General features: G+C 44.2%; 1 protein-coding gene across 2 annotated transcripts in view; it reads left to right on the plus strand.

Moving 5' to 3' along the window:
- The window catches only part of LRRC8D (leucine rich repeat containing 8 VRAC subunit D), a 39835-nt gene extending 31727 nt beyond the window's left edge, over positions 1–8108 (plus strand). For both annotated transcript variants that reach the window (XM_031057905.1, XM_014307452.2), the window contains one exon: positions 2437–8108. In XM_031057905.1, the coding sequence (XP_030913765.1) occupies positions 2439–5000 (2562 nt within the window). In that variant the 5' untranslated portion in view covers positions 2437–2438 and the 3' untranslated portion in view covers positions 5001–8108. The remainder of the gene's footprint in view (positions 1–2436) is intronic.
- Positions 8109–20725: the final 12617 nt, after the last annotated feature.

The following is a 20725-nucleotide window of genomic DNA, read 5'->3' on the forward strand; positions in this document are numbered from 1 at the left end:
AGCACAGTGAAAACAGCCTGGAGATGGAGAGTATGCCTTCCAGAGAGCTTCCTAGAAAGAAAAAAAAAATGTTTGGGGGGGAAAAAAATCACCTCTGCTGTTGCTTTGTGGTTTTCCTTTTCTGGGCATGTGATAGGCAGTTGGGCCCTAGGAGTTAGGAGGGTCCTTTTTATCAATCTGTTCACATTAGCACAAATGGATAATGCTGTTCAAGTGTTATTGTTTAAATGTCAGAGGTAGCAACTCCAGGGCAAGCATCATGCTGTGACTCAGAGGAGGTAAAGCACTGGGAGACATTAAAGATGGGAGTCTGTAGCTGACTTCCAAGTCAGGCACTGCAATGCTTTGATAGCTGGGGTGTGTTACTGCTTGGTGTCCTTCAGCCTTTGTACAGCAGCTGCAGTCCTGGGCAGGTGTGTGGGGGCAGGCTCAGGAGTCTCTCAGGAAGGAGGTCCTTGTGGAGCTGGGAGGACTGTAAGACCTCAAAAACTTCTAATGAGGGAGAAGTATTTGACATTCATTTGCCCAAGAAAGTGAGAACTGGAAGCTCTTTCTGCCGGTTCCCTGAGAAACTCAGCCCTAACTTTAAGTTTTGGCATCTGTGCCAAGAGCACCAAGAAGAGTGCTGCAGTGAGATAAAGTCCTTTCCTCTCTGGCAGACTTTCCTTTCTGGCTGCCTCCACCAGATCGAAGGCTTGGTATGCAAGACTGGTAAAAGCTTCAGGGAGGAGTGTGAGAGGGCAGGGGCTGGGTATCTCCCTGTGTTGGAGGAGACACTTGGATCGTGAGCTCTGTGGTAGTAAAGACAAGTGCTGGCCTTTCCCACAGACTGAGATGTGGGAGCTGCTTGTACTGGTGTGGGGAAGGAGGGTGCTAGTGCATGGCTTTTACCATATAGGCAACTGCTGGTGTTTGAGTTCTGTGTGTAGAAATGTCTGTTATCCAGAAATAAATAAATTATCACACTTTATATATGTTGCCTCTGACACTGTCCTTTATGATGTGTAAGGTGCAGGTCTGTATGAATTGTTATGCTACAAGTTAAAAATAATAAATCTAATGCATCTTGTTACTGCCTGCTTTGATCTCCTTGGGCTCTGCTAAGCTGTTCTTGTCCCAAGCAAAGGGAGACAGACTCTGTGGGATAGTGTACATACTATCTCCTTCCCAGCTGCATGTGTGCACACAAGCTAGATATTTTTCTTTAGAAATGGCAAGTTTGGGTCACACATTCAGCAGTCAAAATGATGATTTTACCACATCCTGCTTGCGCAGGAAGCTTATTTTTTTTTTAATCTGATAAGTTGATTCCTCCATATTTTGTCAAAAAGCAAAGCAAGTTGCTTAAAGCTGCAGAGAGGTTTGGATTCTCCCGTGGTCAGTTTGCTGCTTTGTCTCACGTCCATATGTTTAAGACAAAGTGAAAGCCTTGCAGTCAGCTCCTGTCCTACTGTACTAACAAGCTTCCCGTGACCACTAGGATGTGATAATATCTGAAAAAATGTTTTCCCTATTAGAAAGAGTTGTGGGGTTTGTTCTTGGTTAGCTGGGTTAAATCAGTTGGGGAGAAAAATGTATACCATATCAATATTTGGTCCAATCATAGAATAAATAGTTTGGGTGGGAAGGTTCCTAAAAATAGCATCTAGTTCCAACACTCCTGCCATGGGCAGGGACGCCACTCAGGCATCCTAGATCAGGTTGCTCAAGTCCCCATCCAACTGTTTTTTACTTTAAAACATCCAAGTATATTAAAAGGGATTGTGCCAAATATTCACATAGTGGCTGGAAGGCGTTCACTTGCACTGCAGTGATGCTTAAAAGGGAAAGGGGCCAATCAGTCTGATAAGACATGTGGATACTCAGTAGGAAGGAGTGGAAGATACTGTGTTGTGCTAGATGAAAAGAAATGAGAGACCTTGCTGGTGACGTAACAAGACCTAAAATGTGCTGTGCAAGTCACGAGCAGAGTGCAAAGTATTGAGAGAAATGCTATTTTGTTTAAATACACGGTACTACAAAATACTGTTAGAACTGGATTTTTTGTGCTCAGACTCAAGCAATCGTTTTTACAGAATTGGATGTTGTGCTCTGTAGTCTATTGTTGCTCTTCCTTTTATTAATATATATCAGCTACAGTATTATACCTTTCAGATATTTCACTTGCACAGAGCAGGCTTCAGTGCTGTGAAGTGGCAAAGATACGTAACCATGGTGTGGCCTGAAGTGAGAAGCCCTTCTGTATTGCTAAAATACTTCATTGTTTTGGTTTTGGAAAAACTGTTGAGTGGCATGATGGACAATATGCAACAGGCAACAAAATATTAAAAAAGGCAAAACCTTCTGAGGTTGTGTATGTCAAGCTGGGATTGTTTTTAAATAGTAAAATTCATGTCCCCAGTCGATAACAGTGACTTTGTCTTTGTTCTCTTGTAGGAATGTTTACCCTTGCAGAAGTTGCATCGCTCAGTGACATCCAGCCAACTTACCGTATCTTGAAACCATGGTGGGATGTATTCATGGATTATCTCGCTGTTGTTATGTTAATGGTCGCCATTTTTGCTGGAACCATGCAGCTGACAAAAGACCAGGTGGTCTGCTTGCCAGTTTTGCAGTCTACTGTAAATTCAAGAGTGCAGCCTGATACAGCAGGGAAGGCTGACTTCACCACTGTTGAAACAACCACTGGTCAAGAAGAAGCATCAATGAGAACTGTTTCATTTGCCCCCACTGTAACACCTAACATTCTTCTGAGTGGAGCTACCTCTTCTCAGTATCAACCCACTGAATCAGACCAGGAGCTGAAGAAGGGGCAGAAAGATTCCTCAGGCCGTAAAACAAATTTGGATTTTCAGCAGTATGTATTTATTAACCAGATGTGCTATCATTTGGCTCTTCCTTGGTACTCAAAGTATTTTCCCTATCTTGTTCTCATCCATACTATCATTTTAATAGTCAGTAGTAATTTTTGGTTCAAGTATCCCAAGACTTGCTCAAAAATTGAGCATTTTGTGTCTATACTGGGGAAGTGCTTTGAGTCTCCTTGGACAACAAAAGCATTGTCTGAAACAGCATGTGAGGACTCTGAGGAGAACAAACAGAGGTTAACTGGTGCCCAGTCCCTGCCCAAGTATGTTTCCACTAGCAGTGATGAAGGAAGCCCAAGTGCCAGCACTCCCATGATAACCAAATCTGGCTTCAAATTTTCAGCCGACAAGCCGATGATTGAGATTCCCAGTGTCACGATTTTAGATAAGAAAGATGGAGAACAAGCCAAGGCGCTGTTTGAGAAAGTCCGGAAGTTCCGGGCTCATGTGGAGGACAGCGATCTCATTTACAAGCTCTATGTTGGCCAGACTGTCATCAAGACTGTCAAGTTCATATTTATTCTTTGCTATACTGCAAACTTTGTCAACACCATCAGTTTTGAACACATCTGCAACCCGAAAGTGGAACACCTGATTGGCTACACACAGTTTGAATGTACACACAATATGGCTTATATGCTGAAGAAGCTGCTTATCAGCTACATTTCCCTCATCTGTGTCTATGGTTTTATCTGCCTCTACACGCTTTTCTGGCTGTTCCGGATACCTTTAAAAGAATACTCCTTTGAAAAGGTCAGAGAAGAGAGCAGCTTCAGCGATATCCCAGATGTCAAAAATGATTTTGCATTTCTCTTGCACATGGTGGATCAGTATGACCAGCTGTATTCGAAGCGATTTGGTGTCTTTTTGTCAGAGGTAAGCGAGAACAAACTGCGCGGGATTAGTTTGAACCATGAATGGACTTACGAGAAGCTTCGGCAGCACGTCTCCCGCAACGCCCAGGACAAGCAGGAGCTGCATCTCTTCATGCTGTCAGGGGTCCCTGATGCAGTGTTTGATCTGACAGATCTGGATGTGTTGAAACTGGAGCTGATTCCTGAAGCGAAAATTACAGCCAAAATTTCCCAGATGACAAATCTTCAGGAGCTTCATCTGTACCACTGCCCTGCGAAGGTCGAGCAGACTGCCTTCAGCTTCCTCCGGGACCACTTGAGATGCCTTCATGTGAAATTCACAGATGTCGCAGAAATTCCTGCGTGGGTGTATTTGCTCAAAACCCTCCGTGAATTGTATTTGATAGGCAACTTGAACTCTGAAAATAATAAAATGATAGGGCTTGAATCTCTTAGAGAGTTGAGACACCTTAAAATTCTCCACGTGAAGAGCAATTTGACCAAAATTCCCCCTAATATCACAGATGTAGCACCACATCTGACAAAACTAGTCATTCATAATGATGGCACTAAGCTTGTGGTACTCAATAGCCTTAAGAAAATGACAAATGTTGCAGAGTTGGAACTGCAGAACTGTGAACTGGAGAGAATTCCCCATGCCATCTTCAGTCTCTCTAACTTACAGGAACTGGATTTAAAGTCAAATAGCATACGCACAATTGAAGAAATTATCAGTTTCCAGCATTTAAAAAGATTGACTTGTTTAAAGCTGTGGCACAATAAAATAGTCAGCATTCCTTCATCCATTACTCACATAAAGAATTTGGAGTCTCTTTATCTCTCCAATAACAAACTTGAAACCTTACCTGCCGCAGTGTTCAGTTTACAGAAACTTCGGTGTTTGGATGTAAGCTACAATTCAATTGCGGTGATTCCAGTGGAAATAGGTTTGCTTCAAAATCTTCAGCATTTTCACATCACAGGAAACAAAGTCGACGTTTTGCCAAAACAGTTGTTTAAATGTGTTAAATTGAGGACTTTGAGTCTGGGACAAAACTGTATTACCTCAATCCCAGATAAAGTAAGTCAGCTGTTGCAGCTGACTTACCTGGAACTGAAGGGAAACTGCTTAGACCGTCTGCCAGCTACGCTGGGGCAGTGTCAGCTTCTCAGGAAAAGTGGGCTCATAGTGGAAGATCACCTCTTTGACACTTTACCCTCAGAAGTTAAAGAGGTGTTGAATCAAGACACGGGCATTCCCTTTGCTAATGGGATTTAGACTGAGGTGAAATGCTCTGGTAGCTGACTTCCAAATGGCAAATGATAAAAAGTATGGCAACTGTGAGATCATGTGTTTTAGAAAGCAGAATTCCTTGGAAGGCAGAATTACTAGCAGGTTTAGAAGTGCAACTGAGTGTTCAATGTTTGCAGTGTTTTAAAAGTTCATTTCCAAAATTTTTGAGAGGATAAAGAACCTTAATAATCTCAATTCTTTTTTCCTTAAATTGTTTGTAACTTGGATGCTGCCGCTTTTGAATGTTTACAAATTTGCTTGCCTGCTTAAAGTAAATGATTAAATTGATGACCTTTTCTTACTATGCAAGTTATTCCTTAAGGTCTGGTTTTACTTTAGTGCATTATGAGGAGACAAACCAAGGCTAAATGTGGTATGTGGTATGGGCCTAACAGCACTTGAAACACAGGTTGAATTGTGTTGTTAGTGTTTACCTGTCCTTGGCAAATAAAACCAGTTTGGCTGTGATTTGAACTGCACCAGAACCACCATTTTCTTGCATTAAGGTATGTGGTTTCATAGAATCATTTAGGTTGGCAAAGACTTGTAAGATCATCGAGTCCAACCATTAACCTAACACTGCCAGGTCCTCCATGTCCCTAATCACCATGTCTGTGCTTTTGTTGAATGCTTCTGGGGATGGTGATTCCACCACTTCCCTGGGCAGCCTGTTCCAATGTTTGACCATTCTTTCAGTGAAATTTTTTTTCCTAATGATCTATCTTAGCACAACTTGTGTCTTTTTTGCTATTGCTTGTTACCTGGGAGAAAAGACTGGCCTCCACCTCACTACACCATCCTTTCAGGTAGTTGTAGGGAGCAATAAGGGTCCCTCCTGAGCCTCATTTTCTCTGGGCTCAACACCCCCAGCTCCTTCAGCCAGTCCTGTCAGGACTTGCGTTCCAGACCCTTCACCAGCTCCACTGCCCTTCTCTGGACACTCTGCAGTACTTCAGTGTTTTGCATCAGTCCAAGTGTGTTTGCCTTCGTTCTCAAAGCCTCATGTTTTTGGGTGAGATTCCTCCTGTGGTCTGGTGTGCTAGTCCTTCACCCTGCCAAAGGCTGGTCACCTTCCTGCAGCTGGTCTGCCCCTCAGCCTCCACAATGCTCCTCTGTCCCATGCGTCAGTGGGTGGCAAAAGGCAGAATATTGCCACGTGGCTTTCAAGTTGGAGATAGTTTTGATGTTTTTGATCTTTTGGAAGGTGACTTTGAAAGCCATTAAACACCAAGTGACTTTACTGCTCATGTTTTGCTCTTCTGAGTTTTTATCTGAAAAACTCAAGGCGTTTTGTGAGTTGGTGATTGTTCTGTTTCACCACCTTGGCTTAGGATGTGGGGCGTCATCTCCATTTACCAGACTAATAACAGGCATAAGATCTGCTTTTTCACTCAACCATGATTAAGCTTTATCATCTATTGTGGTGTCTTCCGCACCTGGACTTTACCATACCCAGCCCAACTAATCTGATGTCTTTGAAGACTTACTCACTGTTAGAAATCCTAACTGTGTGCCAGATAAGTCATCCAATAAAGAAAAAGGCAGACAGCAGTGAGCTTGGGTTTGGTTTTTGTTGGTTTTGTTTGGTTTTTTTTTTTTTTGGCCTTTTTGGTGGTGTTTTTTTAACTGAGTTTGCATTGCCAGAACCATTAGAGAAATATAATCCATTAAATCTGCAAAATCATCAGTTGTAAGTCTCAGTCATTTACATTCCATGTGTGCAGAAAAGAAGTACTATGCTGGGAGATGACTACATGATTACTCATGGTTTAAACACAATTCCCTATTGTAGTGTGGTCAGGACTGAACTAGTCTGTAGTTCAAGGGACTGTTCTTCTCACACAGAAATTCTCATGCACAGTGATTTCCACTGTAACTTCACCAGAGCTGCCCTGACTTACACCACTATTAACAAGCGGATAGTTTAGGCCTAGAGGCATTGAGCAGGCAGGAACATTTCAAATACTGCTCTTAGAAGTTTCGCATATTTTATTGTTAATAATTTACTGTTAGTCATGCTGAGAGGACTGTTCTCAGCTGTAGGTAGCAGTCTCTGAATACATACCTGCACCACATGTTTATGTATCTCAGAGGACCAGTTTATGAATAGTGGTTTTCCTATTTCTCATGGGGATACAGTCTGTTTTCCACTTGCCAGCAGGTAGTAAACTTGGGATGTTGACAGTTTTGCAACACCAGGTCACAGGTTAGGCAGAGTACTTGGAGTTACTGATCTGTTCTCCACTGGGAAACTTAGTGCAAATCCTCAGATTCTTTTTTTTAAGTAGAATTTAAGGCTGCAGCGGACTTTTCTTTTTTTAAGAAACTCTTTCATTTGTTTATTTTTTGCACATAGATCACTTTAAAATTGCTGGACTATTGACTCTTTAGAAAAACTGTGGACTATACTATTGGTGTATGCTTTGTATTTGCTGTTGAGTGTCATTTCAGTTTCCAAGAAATTGTGTGTAGGAGGGAGGAAGAGTTGGAGGATGACAAAATGATTAAAATACTTAGAAAAATAGTTATATTTTTAATCTTTTTTCCCCTTTTTTAATAGCAGAGTCGCACAGAACGTGGCTGTGTATTGATCTAGTTTTTAAAAGGTGTTTTTGGTGTTTCTGATTCTCCTGCTGGCCCTACTGATGTTCAAAAAATAAACCCATGTCTAATTCATATGACTGTGTTAAACTCAAAAATTAAACCCATGTCCACTTAATGAGTATGGTATACATAACCTAGACCACTGTTTTGACTAGTTAGTAGCCAACTGTATGTCTTTAGACAATTTCCTCCAAAATAAATGTATGTTAAAATTAACATACTTCTAATGCTTGCTTAGCATAAGCTCCATTCTTGTTTTTAAGAGATCTTTCTCAGAGTGGGGAGGACCTTCCCAGCACCCCCATGTCACCTCTCCCCAGTCCTTCCTCCTCTTTGTGACTGTTTATAATGTTCCTGTTTCCTGCGTGTCAACTGACACAGTTTTGCTTTAAAGTCTTGGAAGTTCATCTCTTTTCCATGTAAGGCATGTGAAATATATTTTGCATTTCTATTTGATTTAATAAATAAGATGTTTATATCTTCCTCTAATCTATTTTTTTTAATGGGTGAAAAGTGTGTTTGCATAGTAAACTCTCTGATTTCAAGTACCTCATGCTGAACTTGTTCTGTGGTGCCTGTACTCTAAGAAGTATGAAGAGGTATGAGTTGCTGCTCCCAGTAAATCCTGTAGGTATGTTTCTATCTAGAATGCAGTGCTTCAGATTTTTTTTCATGTACATAATCTAAATGACCTGCCTAAATGTTTTTATTTGGCTAATCAGATTCTGCAGAACACATGTATGGCCCTGGAAGAAAAACCTGTGTTTGTTCAAATGAGAGGAAGTAGGAAATTGCCTATTCTGTTTGCTTCTGCCACTGTAACTCATTTTGGTGAAGATCCTTTAGTTTTCCAATAAATTGACCTTTTGGAAACTGCTTCCAATGATGCAAACTGAACAACGGCATTGCTGGGCAGGCATCAAGCCTCTTGGTGTAAGGGAAGATGCTGACACTCATGAAAGGCTCTCTGCTGCTACATAAATGGCTTTGCAGTCCTGAGCTGCCCTCTCTGGTAGCAAAGCAGGGTGCTCAGGCACTGTGCAACATGTCTGAGTATGGGGGTTCTGCTGTGTGGACTGCATTTTTAATAAAAATCTTACAGAAATCGTGTTTCCATGGATGTGCAGAGAAATCAGTGGTGTATGGTTACATGAAGGCAGTGGATTAGATTGTGATTCCATTACTTAAAGTCAAATTGAACAGAGCAGGTGTTTCTATAGCTGTGCTGTTGACTGTCATTCTCATTTCTTACAGGATCTGACTTTCAGACTTCTCAGTTCTCAAGACAGGGAGTTGAGCAGGAAGCCTGACAGTCCCATATGTAACTGCTGCAGCTTGTTGTGAACATGACAAATGGGGCTTCTGTTGAGTCTTTGGGTTGGAACCCTGTGAGGGTGCTAAACATGAGAACAGAAGTCTCAGATTTGCTGAGGGATCTTAGTATTGATAGCAGAGCCCTGGGCACAGTGGGCTGAGGGGAGCAGAGCCATGGGCACAGTGGCACTGGGCTGAGGGGAGCTCATCTGGGCAGCTGTCACCAGTGTGATGGGATTGTTTTCTGTGAAACAGCTGGCCTCAAACCACCATAGACCATGGCACTGCTTTTCAGTCCAGAGCAAGGAGGGAGGCCAAGCCTGTGACTTGAGACCTACTTTACAGTTTGGTACAGCCTTCTCCTCACCTGGGGTAAAGGATATTGAAAACACTTTTGTTTCCTGTCTGTAAGCTGTGGATTCGTTAGGGGAGGTAAAATTCCTGAATGATTGTGAAAAACACAAATCATGCAGAAATTATGTCATGTAGAAGGATTCAAGAGGCAGAGGCAGTCTCATCATTACCTGTATGGCAGAGCCATGGCAACATGTTTCTAATGTGTGATCCCAGCACAGTTTGATTTAGACAGCAAATCACCATCAGTCTGGGCAGGACTAGAAGGTACCTCAGGATGTCTTTAAGCCTGCCACCCTGCCTCATGCAGAAATAAGGTTCCCTAACTCATTACTGCCAGATGTTTGTCAATATTAGAATGGGTTAGACAGTGATGGAAATTCCACCCTCTCTAGGCAAGCTGTTTACTTAATCATCTCTGTGTTGAAGAAACACAGCAAGAGAACTGCTAATGCTCTGTTTAAGGCAAACCAAATGGTTAGAAATATATTGACCTATTAGCTTGCAGAAGTACAGCCAAACAGACTATGTGAATGTGCTGTGTGGATATGTTGCATCCCAAGCTGTTTGGGTGGACTGAAGTTCAGGATTCCTTTGAGAAAAGCCCTGAGGGACAGCTTGCATCAGTTCAGTTACAGATACAGCACAAACAGTTCTGTTCTCCCGTGACAGCAGGGCCAACCACCATGCAGGGCATCCATGGCTGGTCTGCCTTGTCTTAGCCTAGAGACTGATATCCTTGCCCTTGCAAAGCTCGGGTGCTTTGTTTCTTCAGAAAGACATTTTATGAAAGCATTTAAATAAAGTTGATTGAGCAAGTTTGCTGTAGGAACATGCAAGATGATCCTTAAGATTACCAAATTTGAAAGATTTGAGACTAATTCTGTAGTGATTTTGACCCTGGCATTAATCCCTTGCCTCCCTCTGTGGATTGATGAAATTACTGCACAAACTAATGATTTACCCAAATGGTTGGCATTTCAGCACTACAGAAGAGTTCCCAGTTCAGGCTGGCTGCTTGTGCTTATACAGCGTGTTCAGCACTTAAACCAAAGGCATCAAACACTGAGGTTGCAAAACCCTGTGGGTTTATGCTGTTACCAATTTCCCAGGACAGCAAATCATTCCCCATGCTGCTCAAGGGAGGGTAGGCTGTGTCACTGAGTACAGTTTCTGTAGCAAAGATGAGGCTTTAGAATTAAGCTCAGAAACAGATTTTCCAAGCTGATTACAAACACGCACTCATTCCATGATAAAAGTCATGAGAGATGTCATTTCTGGCTGAGATGCTAGAAATAGTTCCTGTAACTCAGCCAGGCATGGGTGCAGAAGTGGCAGCTCTGTAATGCTGCACATCAACACAATACAACTCAAGTGAAGATCTTTAAAACCACACACCCTGGAGTTTGGCCAGGCTGCATCTCTCTCCCTTCCCTCAAGAGAACAGCCCCTAAGCCCTTCTGCAATTATTATCACTGGGACCTTTGTTCTGTCTTGCCTCCAACAGCACATTGTCCCTTGATGCTGGAGGTAACACAGGGTTATTGGTTTAATGATGACTATTTGGGAAGAAAGCCATCTTCTAAATTAACACCACAGTTGCTTGCAGGAAGTCTTCCAGCACAGAGCAGGTCTGTTCCCATAAATGAACATGCTGTGCCCATAAACAATAAAATTTCAAGTTAGGACTGGGTTGTGTAGACCATTAGGAATAAATGCATGGACATGTTGCTGTTCTGCTAACCAGTTCTGGGTATTTTTGCTGCTTCATGTGGTTTGTGAAAATGAATTTTAAAACCATTTTCCCTAACACCGTGCTGCAGCGGCTCTGGAGCCAATGTTGCTGGCCTGGGGAAGGCAGGCTTACCCCAGAGGGTGTTGCTGGAGCTGCTCTGGCAGAGCTGAGGTGGGAGAAGGTCTGGGTGTTGTGGCTGCTGCCAGCACCCCGTGGAGGGTTCACTCTTCTGGGGAAGCCAGATTTACCTCACTCCTTCTGAGGCATCTATGGGAGATGCCACACAAGAAAGAGCGTGCCCTTAACCACAAAATAAAGGGAATGCTGTTGAATGAAACATGCACTGTTTCTGAAAGATGGGGATTGTGATAATAGGAGGAAATGCAGAATGAGTGGGAATAAATGGTCCTGAGAGGAGGTAGAGCCCCCACCTCTGGCTTGAAATTTCAGAAGTTTCAGAAAGATAAGTGTAGAATCTGGAATGCAAGTTACAAGTGCTCCTGCCTAGAGCCAAGTTCAAATTCTCAGGGCACTGTATGACTTTGCCATTTTTTCTATTTTGTTTCCTGGGATCTGTCCCCTCTGGCTCTCAGAGCAGGGCCTCAGGGTGCCTGTGCAGCTGGCTGCTGACATGCTCTCCTTCCCCTCCTGCTCCGTGCCAGTGTCCCTGATAAGCCCATCTTGGCACTTCTCCCAGCAGGGCCCTACCCGGAGCTGCAGCCCTGCCCTGCAGGGAACCCCGGCACTGCCGGGGCCAGAGCCTAATCTGGGAGCTGCAGCTTCCCCCGAGAGGGATTGTCCCTCCCTGGCCGGGCGGGGCAGAGCTCTGCCGGCACAGCCCGGCTGGGACCTTCCCCAGCTCCCGGGGCTGCTCCATGGAAGTGCTGGGGCAGGGGGGTCCTGTCCACGTCCTGCTCACACAGCTGGAGGAACCACCTTCTTCTGCTGCCCTCCAAGGAAAGGATTGCCATTTCATCCTTAAATTGCCATTTCCACAGGCATCCCCATAGCTCCTGCAGTTCTGTGTCTCATGTCTTTGTGCCTCCCATGCCTTTGCTGGAAATTGGGCTGTGTGTTTCTAACCCTGTTCAGGGAGGATGCAGAGAACACCTGATGATTGTCACAGCCTGTTCTGCAGTGAGTGCTTCTCCCCCACCCTTATTTTTCTCTGCCCTGGGTTAAACCTGTTCCTTCAGTAGTTTGTAACTCCTGTTTCTCTCCTCTCAATCCTCTCAGTTCACCAAGTTTGATAAAAGCAGCGTTGTCTGTAATGGGATGTGGGATGTGGGCTGAGGCCTCCCAGTGTAGAGCCCTGACCACAAGGATGGACACACAGCCAGAAGGAGTCTCCCCAGGAGTGACAGTGGGTGACAGACACCCAGTGTCTGGTTTGCCTGCCCTCCATCTGGCCACGACTTCCTGGTGCCCTCCACAGAAAGGGACTTCAGAGGCCATTTTGCAAGGTGCCTTTGGTCTGGGGGCTGGTCAGGGCAGTGGCAGGATGTCGCACAGGGTCTGCTGCCCTCCTTTGCTGTTTGGCTGCTCTGAGAGGATTCATCTGAACGTGGTGCTTGGTCTCCAAGCCCTCCAGGCTATTACCTATAATGAGAGTTTTATTGTGGAGCTCTTCCTACACTGTAGCTGCAAGAATATCCTGTGGATGTAAAATGTGGCAAGTGGGGACTCGAGTGTGTATCCAGGTCTGTAGGGCTGTAATGAACAACAGAGCTGGAAACCAGGTGCCTTTCAGGGCCTCAGGTTTCAAGCTATTGAAACTGTGAAATGTGCTTAACAAAAAGCAAAGGCCAGCTGGGTTATAAATTGCTCCATGTCAGTATCAGTTTGTGTATTTGAGACCTAGGAAAATGCCAGCATGATCTGACCCAGGAGAATGAGATAGGTTTCTAGCTGTCTTTGTACTAAAATCTCGTTAAGTAAATTGGCTTTAGAGTTGAGTGTGTGTGCGGTGGCGCTGTCCCTTCGAGTCAGCACTCGTGTGCATGAATAATTGTACTTGGGAATGTTCCTCAGACCTTCAGAGCTATCTGTGGCTCAGTGCAGATTTCAGCCTGCACCCAGAGCAGGGGTGTTTTCCCCAGGTACTGCTGATCTGAAATCCCAGTGATTCAGTGTCATGTCTGCAAGGCAGAGGTCAGCTCCAGGAGCCCATGCAGGCATTGCACATAGGAGCTTTAGCATGGCCCCTCTCAGGGACCTCTTCTTTCAGCTTAGGACCAGTAAAGCTGGCAGGCTGCAGTTTTGAGCTAGAACTCTGCAGAAGAGGTCTTAATTAAAACATTTTTCTGAAGTAATTAAAAGTCTGTAAAATAATCATGTAGACAGCAGCTAGAGCATAGTTTGAAACCTACCTTTCTCCTCCCTGCCAGGAAGTCAAGTGAGTCTTGGCCACGTCTATCCCAGAACAGCAGGTAGGCTCCCAGCCAGGCTGTCTCCAAAGGAGTTGCCCCCCAGAAGAATTACACCCACTGTGAAAGGTAATTTCAGAGGAAGGCAGGCAGGGTTATTGCCCTAGGTACAGGTCCTTGTGCCTGTGGAGCTTTGTTTGTGTTTCTTCTTGCATTGATCATCCTTAGCAACATCTTTAACTCTGAACAGATTTGTTTAATTAAATGTTTTAAACATTCTTCAACAGGGCTTCTAAATGCTGAGTGCCCCAGAGGAGCTAACAGCAGACAGCATGGATTGTGAAACACTGAACACCCTTGTTGGGGCTCTGAGCGTCCAAAAAATAACAATTTAGCTTTACATTCTGCTGCTCTCCCCAAACCAGAGTGAGAAGGGGCTGGTAATGGAGGAGACCTCAGAGATGTAGCATCACTGTGGTTTTGTTAGGCAGCAGTCAGTGCTCTTGACAGCCTGAAGGGCTGCTGCTATTATTAGCAAAATGGGGGTGATGGTGTGATTAGCTCTGTGCAAGACTTGAGTTCAAAGAAGCTTAAAGGATGGACAGATGCACACTGGACTAGGCACTGGATATTACAAAACTACGTCAGTCCTGTGTGATGTGGAAAAAAGTGTGTAGATGCTGGTTCTCCATTTGTTATCCTGCTGGCCACAGCATTTCCAGTGCTTAAGAGCAAACAGGCCTCAGTGTGAGCTGCTGCTCCTCTGTGTATGAGAGTGGAGCAGGTGGGGTGCCTGGATGGATTTCTCATGCTGTGATGTGTAGTGGGGCTGGACCATTTACAAGGACTCAGGTTAAAAAATGCCCTGAGCCCCAAGATCATTGGCCCTCAGCAGCCCCACTGCCTGCAGGGGTGTCTCTTCCTGTCAGTAATTGTGAATGACACATTTTGGGGAAGAAAAACAACACTAAACACTAATTTTAGTACAGAAGTATTTTGCTGTGGTGCTGTTTTGGAGGTTTAATGTGAAATGCCTTGCTACAGGATATTGGGGATGATACAAGTTTTCTTGGTCTCAAGAGGATGCAAAGGAAATTCATGGGAGATGAACTCAAGGGAAGATTAACAAATACCTGGAAACTACCTCTGCTGTGGTAGGCCCTGGCTTTTGCCCTGATTTCTCTATGATCTGCAGTACCTCCCGTCAGGAAGGGAGGTTCTCCCACAAAATGCCCTGGTGGAGAGCATCTTCCCATCAGGAGGCACCACAACTACAACATGCTCACACTTCAGGGCACAGAGGATGGCCACCAGCCTCAGGCATGTCTTCAATTCCTCCATGATGACACCTTTATTTCAGGCTGCTTGGGATAACTTTCTGTGACAGGAAAGCTAAATTCCCTGTCCTTCCCTGTCTCATTTCTGTCCATCTTTCAGAGCACATACTTATTTTGCTTTTTCCAGACCAGCCTGCGGTGTCATCGGGGCACACAGGCACCATCTGCTCAGAGCTTTACTCCTTGGTGTAAGCCACAGCCTTTGGTAGATACTTCTTTGATTGTGTCACACAAACAGACCCAAACGTTCTTCCTGTTTGGAGGCTCATCCCTGGTGTCATGGTTTGATGATGGCTTCCTTGTCAACCCAGGACACCTGGCAGGAGCCCTCTCCTCCCTGCTGCTTGCAGGATGCTCCATCATTTGCTGGTTCCTGAGTGTTCTGAGCTTGTGTGGCCTTCCAGGACTGGCTCCAGTGTGGGCTCCTGTGCAGGAGACAAGGATGGGACTTCAGTCACTGCTGGCAGAGGATATTTGAGTTCTACTCCTGTTCACAGAGGGGGAGAAGGGACTGCCAGATACCCCCATCCTCCCTGATTTGTACTAAAGACCGGCATGTCCCTCTGGCCTGACACATGGAGAGGAAGGGATTTTAGATAGATTGCTGGTTCCTGACTTCTGCTGATTTTGTCTCCCCAGAGCCCTGTCCACAAAAGGGCCCAGATGGGGCTCCTCCACCTCACCTGCACGCTGGGGGGTGCTGAGGGGTGTGCTGTTTTTGGGGCAGAATGAGCCAACTGTTTCAGAGCTTTTTTGAGCTGACTTAAAAATGCAAAGGTTTTTTCCGACTGAGCAGACAGAGACTCTTACTGTCTCCTGGAGCAGGCACATTTGGAGATGCAGCTCTTGTTTCCTTCTATGAGATTTTGCACAAAGGCAGTGGCAAAGTGGCTGTCAAAGGCCAGGGGGATGGAAATTTCCTGTTTCTAATGTTGCAGGGTTGAAGTGAGGCACAGCTTGTGAGATTAATGCAGTGATTATGAGGAGTTTGGAACTGGTCCTAACACATCACAGAAAGCAAAGAAGTCCTGCAGTTCAATGTGCTGACTGTTCCCAGGCTGTTCTGCCTCTTCACTGCTCACCTCCTGAAGCTCTGTCATACAAAGCATGTGGTTGAACGAGCTCCAGTGAAACAATCCTAAAAAACCTGGGTTGCTTCTCAGAGCTTCATCGCTAACTGGGGTAGAGGTGAACTGTTCCTGCTCTAACCCCTCTTAAAGGACTTTTTTCTTTTACCAAAATGTTTGTTCTGAATTCCTTTGGCTTCACATTCAAAATTAATTGAACCTTGTTTTTTGCCAGATGCCTCTTTTGAAAACTGCAGACTTGAGCCATTGTGCATGATAGCTCTGATTTCAACCTGCTAAAAGTTTGACAACAATATCTGCAGTTTTTATTTTCTCTTCCCTGTGGGTTTTGTTTTGGTTTCTTCTTTTTTGCTGCTGATTTGGAACAGGAAAAATTCTGGCTAAATTCTTCCTCCCTAATAAAATCTAGTGCAAAACTTCTCATCTGAAGGAACCATTCTACTGTATCATCCTATTAGTATGTGGGGAACATTTTCTTCCTGAAAGGATGTTACTGTACATTTTTTCTAACTTTAGCAGAAAAAAACCCCAGTCTCTAAAATTCAGGGCTGTTCTGGAGATGCTGCTATCCTTCATTAATTAATTTGCTGTTTTACTGAAACCACAGAATTGTGGGGAGCATTTCTGTGCCAGGCCTTCTCAATGGGCTGGTTGTGCTCAGGTAAGTGCTCAGTGCTGCAAGGGTTGTACAACTCAGTCCTTCAGCTTCTGTAAGTATCTTTTTACAAGCTCTAGGATCAGGATTCATACCTGCAATGTTTTTACTTTGATGCAGTTCTCTTAAGCAGTAAAGCACTATGTATGGGGTGTTTATTGGGGAAACACTGTGGCTTCAAACTGTGCAAGTGAAACTTTATTTTACTGATTTTCACTGTTCCAGGCATACCAAGAGAAAATACAAACACCGTATACAGTGTGATCTTCAGATGCCATTTGGGAATAAATATTTACACGAGTTACAGGTAAAGAAACATGCTTGTGGCTGAAAAGAAAGTCCAATTTTTATGTTGTCCCCCTGTCTTTGCTGATCTGGCTCAGCCAGGGAAATAGCAGTGAGCATCTGGCTGGTCAGCCCTGCCCTGGCACCCAGGCCCAAAGCTACACAGGGAGCTGAGAAGGGAGGTCGCTGCTTTGCTCTGCTCTGTGTGTTTAGCTGAAGAGGAGAGCCAGATGGTGTATTCATTCTGGGGCATGGAGCAGTGGACACTGGCCTGCTGGGAAAAGATCCAAGTCCATCAATTCAATTCCCATGAATGGCGAGTGCATTGATTTAATCCAAGAGCTGGAATTGACAATGCCATACCCACAGTTGCTGATATATTGCTTTGCTTTTCTTGTGACTTAGAGCATCTGGAAAGTAGCTTTGAACTAATAGCTTGTATGTCTTCTTTCAGGAGGGAACTGGTGAAAATTCATGCAGAGACAGTTGCTCTGGCACAGCCCTCATTAGGCTGGAGGAATCCTGAGCAGATTTGGAACTGCCTTGGTTTTGGTCAGTTTACAACTTTCTTTAATTTGCTAAAGAAATCATACTTGACAGGGCTATAGGACTTCATAAACAACATTAATTTTCTTTTTCCCTATTCTTACTTATATCCTCAGGCAAAGAAGACATGAAGTTTTAATTCAAAACCCCACATCCTACAGTTGATCTCCTAGGTGTGCCAGATTTAACAACAGGTTGATTTGGTTTCTGTGTTTTAAAATATACATGGAGATCTCTGACCTTTTCACTTGAGCTGAACTTACATGATAAGGCAGGGTATGATCACAGCACAGTTCCAGTGCTGCTGCCTTTTACTGGTTTGACCAGCAGTGACATGGATGGCAGCAAAGGGTCTTGAGACTTTCTACGTCAAAGGTCTGTAAAAATACCTCTCGTACTGTTGCTGGCACAGCCCTGACTGTGCACACAGGAACCCCACCTTCACTGGCTAGAGTAGGTGGCTCTGATTTCCCATGCTTCTGGTGCCAAGGAATTTTGCAAATTTTTTTTGTGTAACTTGGATGGAAAATGATATTTCGGTGGTTTTTTTCTGTCATTGCTGATTTTGCTCTCCTTCCCCTGGTATATATCTTGGAGAGTTTATACATCTTAATGCAATTATGCCAAGGGAGGTGATGTCCTGAGGAAAGGAGAAAGTGGAAAAAATTATATAAGCCTCCAGAAATAACACAGAAACCTTTTTTTTTTTTCTGCAATACTGAAAGCCTGTTCCAGGTGAGTAAATTAAAAGTGTTTGTTAATAATACACTGAAAGACAATGTAAGTGTATGGGTGCCTGCTAGGAATGCCCACCAGAACAGGATTCCACCTCCAGAAGCACTGCCACCAGAGAATTCTGCTGGTACATCCAGGGGTTTTCCAGGGGACAGACACTGGGATGGTCCCTTTCAAATGCCACCTGATGAATCACACTTTTCTGAGGTGGTTGTGGAGCAGTCTTTGGCTCTGCATACAAATTCCACCGAACAAGTGCAGTCAGGAAAAATTCCTTGAACGTAATACAAGGATAAAGCCATGGCCAGCCTAGCCCACATCAGCTCCTGGGACAGCCAACTCCCACATGGACTCTGCCCCACAGGGAGCCTGAACTGGCCTTTGCTTGTGGGCGTGGGCTGAGCAACCAAGGTGCTTGGGGCCAGTGTGAGCCCTTGCCCATGGTATGTACATTTCCAAAACCTGGTATTTTGTGTGCAGCAATGCTGCAGGAGGCAAGGCAAGCCCATTGTGTCGTGGAGCACTAACCCTGGTGTTCTGGGACTCTGGGCCTAACTTTATGTTAGATGTATATGTTTGCATTTGATTATTGCCTCTCATAGAAAAATACATAAACAGACATCCCTCACACTGTAGCTCTCTGTTAGTTTGCCTGTAGTTGCTGGAGTCATTACTGTGAAGGGACAAAGGAAAAGGAAGAGAGATGTATCTCAGCCACAGGCTAGATCTGGTTCAGAGCCCATAACAAAATCAGTTCACCAGTGCCCCTGTCTGGGGACAACTGAGCTGGGTGAGAATCATTGACAGGAGAGGGAGTGTATGTATTTCTTTTTTTGTTTGAATCCTGATTTTACCTTTCTGTCATAGAATACTTAATGTACACCACTTAGAAGGTTAAAATACAAATCTTCACAGTTCCCTCCCAGAGTCACCTAAAATACTTCTGGGATTTGTGCAGGGGAATCTCAGCAGTGAAGGGGGTGAATCCATTAACCTGGCAGTATGTGTCCCTTGGTAGAAAAATTAGGTGAGAAAAACTGCCTTTGAATCCCCCATCACCACAATACTCACTCCTGCCCTCTCTCAGAAATTCCCTTCAGGAGTGCTGATTCAGCTTTTTCTGTGACTGCACATAAACTGTATGAAAGAATGAGATTTTCAAAAGCCCTCAAAAAGGGGGAAGTTGTGCATCTGTGCAGAAAAGACATGTTGTGCATCCACATTAAGATCTACAGTTGTGGTTATCTGCTCTTAAAGTGTTTCTGGATTGGGACCACAGATGATGAATCTCACTGGAACCACGTACATGACCCTAGAGCACAGAGCTGAGTGAAATCCACGTTTCACAAGGATTTTTGAGAGACAGCCAGCACTGTTTTCAAAGTGCTCTCAAATATTGTGGAGAAATGATGACAGATACTGCAGTACTCATACTGATGAATATGCTCAGGCTCTGTAGAGCATCTCTACATTCATGCCAGGACTTGAGATCCAGAATAACAAGTGAAGTGCAAGAGGAGGAGGAGGGAAAAGCTGCTAACAGGCAGATGCTTTTATCATTTTCTGGACGAGCTGCTTTGGCCTCAGCAGAAGTAGCTGTCTCCTGGCAGGCAGAGCTGCTTTGCAGAGCAGAGCAGGCAGAGTTACCAAGGCACAAGCCATTTTCAGACCATAAAGAGAAGTTTCTTTCCCAGGGAAGAGCTGAAGGGATGTGAAACCTCCATTGGTGCCAAGGCGCTCATACCCCTGACACCTGAGGGCTGCTGCCCTGGCTGCTGACATGTGGAGGGTGGCACAGCAGCCACCTTTTGCACTGAATAAACTTACCCTGTTTCCAGACCAAGACTCCAAAGTGAGTTTACAGCACAATTATTTAGCTAACAAAGTGTGTAATCATCAGACATTTCACAGAAACTGCAATATTTGTATGTGAGGCTCCTCACTGTACATTAATTCAAAGCAAAACAAATGGGAAGCACAGAAAATAATTATTTTCAGCATTAAATTTTCATGTTGCACTACATACAAAAATCTGATTCAGAAACACGTGCAGCATATGTAAGTTTTATGAGCCTTGAACAGTAAAGGGTTTGCTGAAACTTCTGTCATCCTTGAAGTGCATGGGAAGTAAGCATGAATGCAGTGTGAGAAAGAAGCTGTAGCTGTTTACTTGAGCTTTAAGTAACAATAAAAAACTATAAATTAAAAACGAGAAAAAATACTGCTCAGTCACACTGAAAAGTCCAAGAATAAAACTCAAGAGCAAAGGCTCAGAAAGTGGCCTGCAAATGTAAATATGTATACACACTCAACCTTTTTTGTCCCACCTACCCTTTTTTAATGTATTTTAAAAGTCTCTGTGACTCCATGGCAGTTTTGAGGAAGGAAGCACAGGCGCATGGGCAGTCTTGTACCTCTGTGCACAGTTCCTGTAGAAAACCCACATTCGAGCCTACTGCAGCATGAAAGAAAAGGAACCGGGTTTGTGCTCTTTCTGATACAGGGTTACCTATTCAGAAGATTTGAAAAATACTGGCAATGAATATGTATGTTTGTGTTAGTTTATTGTCTTGTTGGGCTTTTTTTATTTTTAAGGAAAGAGAAAATTAGGAAGGGGTATGGCACAGGCATCTCTAACATGCAAATGGGCACATCATAAGCAACTGAAAGAAATGCTCCAGGGCCTAAGTG

The sequence above is a fragment of the Geospiza fortis genome, unplaced genomic scaffold (genome assembly GCF_000277835.1).
Source record: "Geospiza fortis unplaced genomic scaffold, GeoFor_1.0 scaffold403, whole genome shotgun sequence".
NCBI lineage: Eukaryota > Metazoa > Chordata > Aves > Passeriformes > Thraupidae > Geospiza > Geospiza fortis.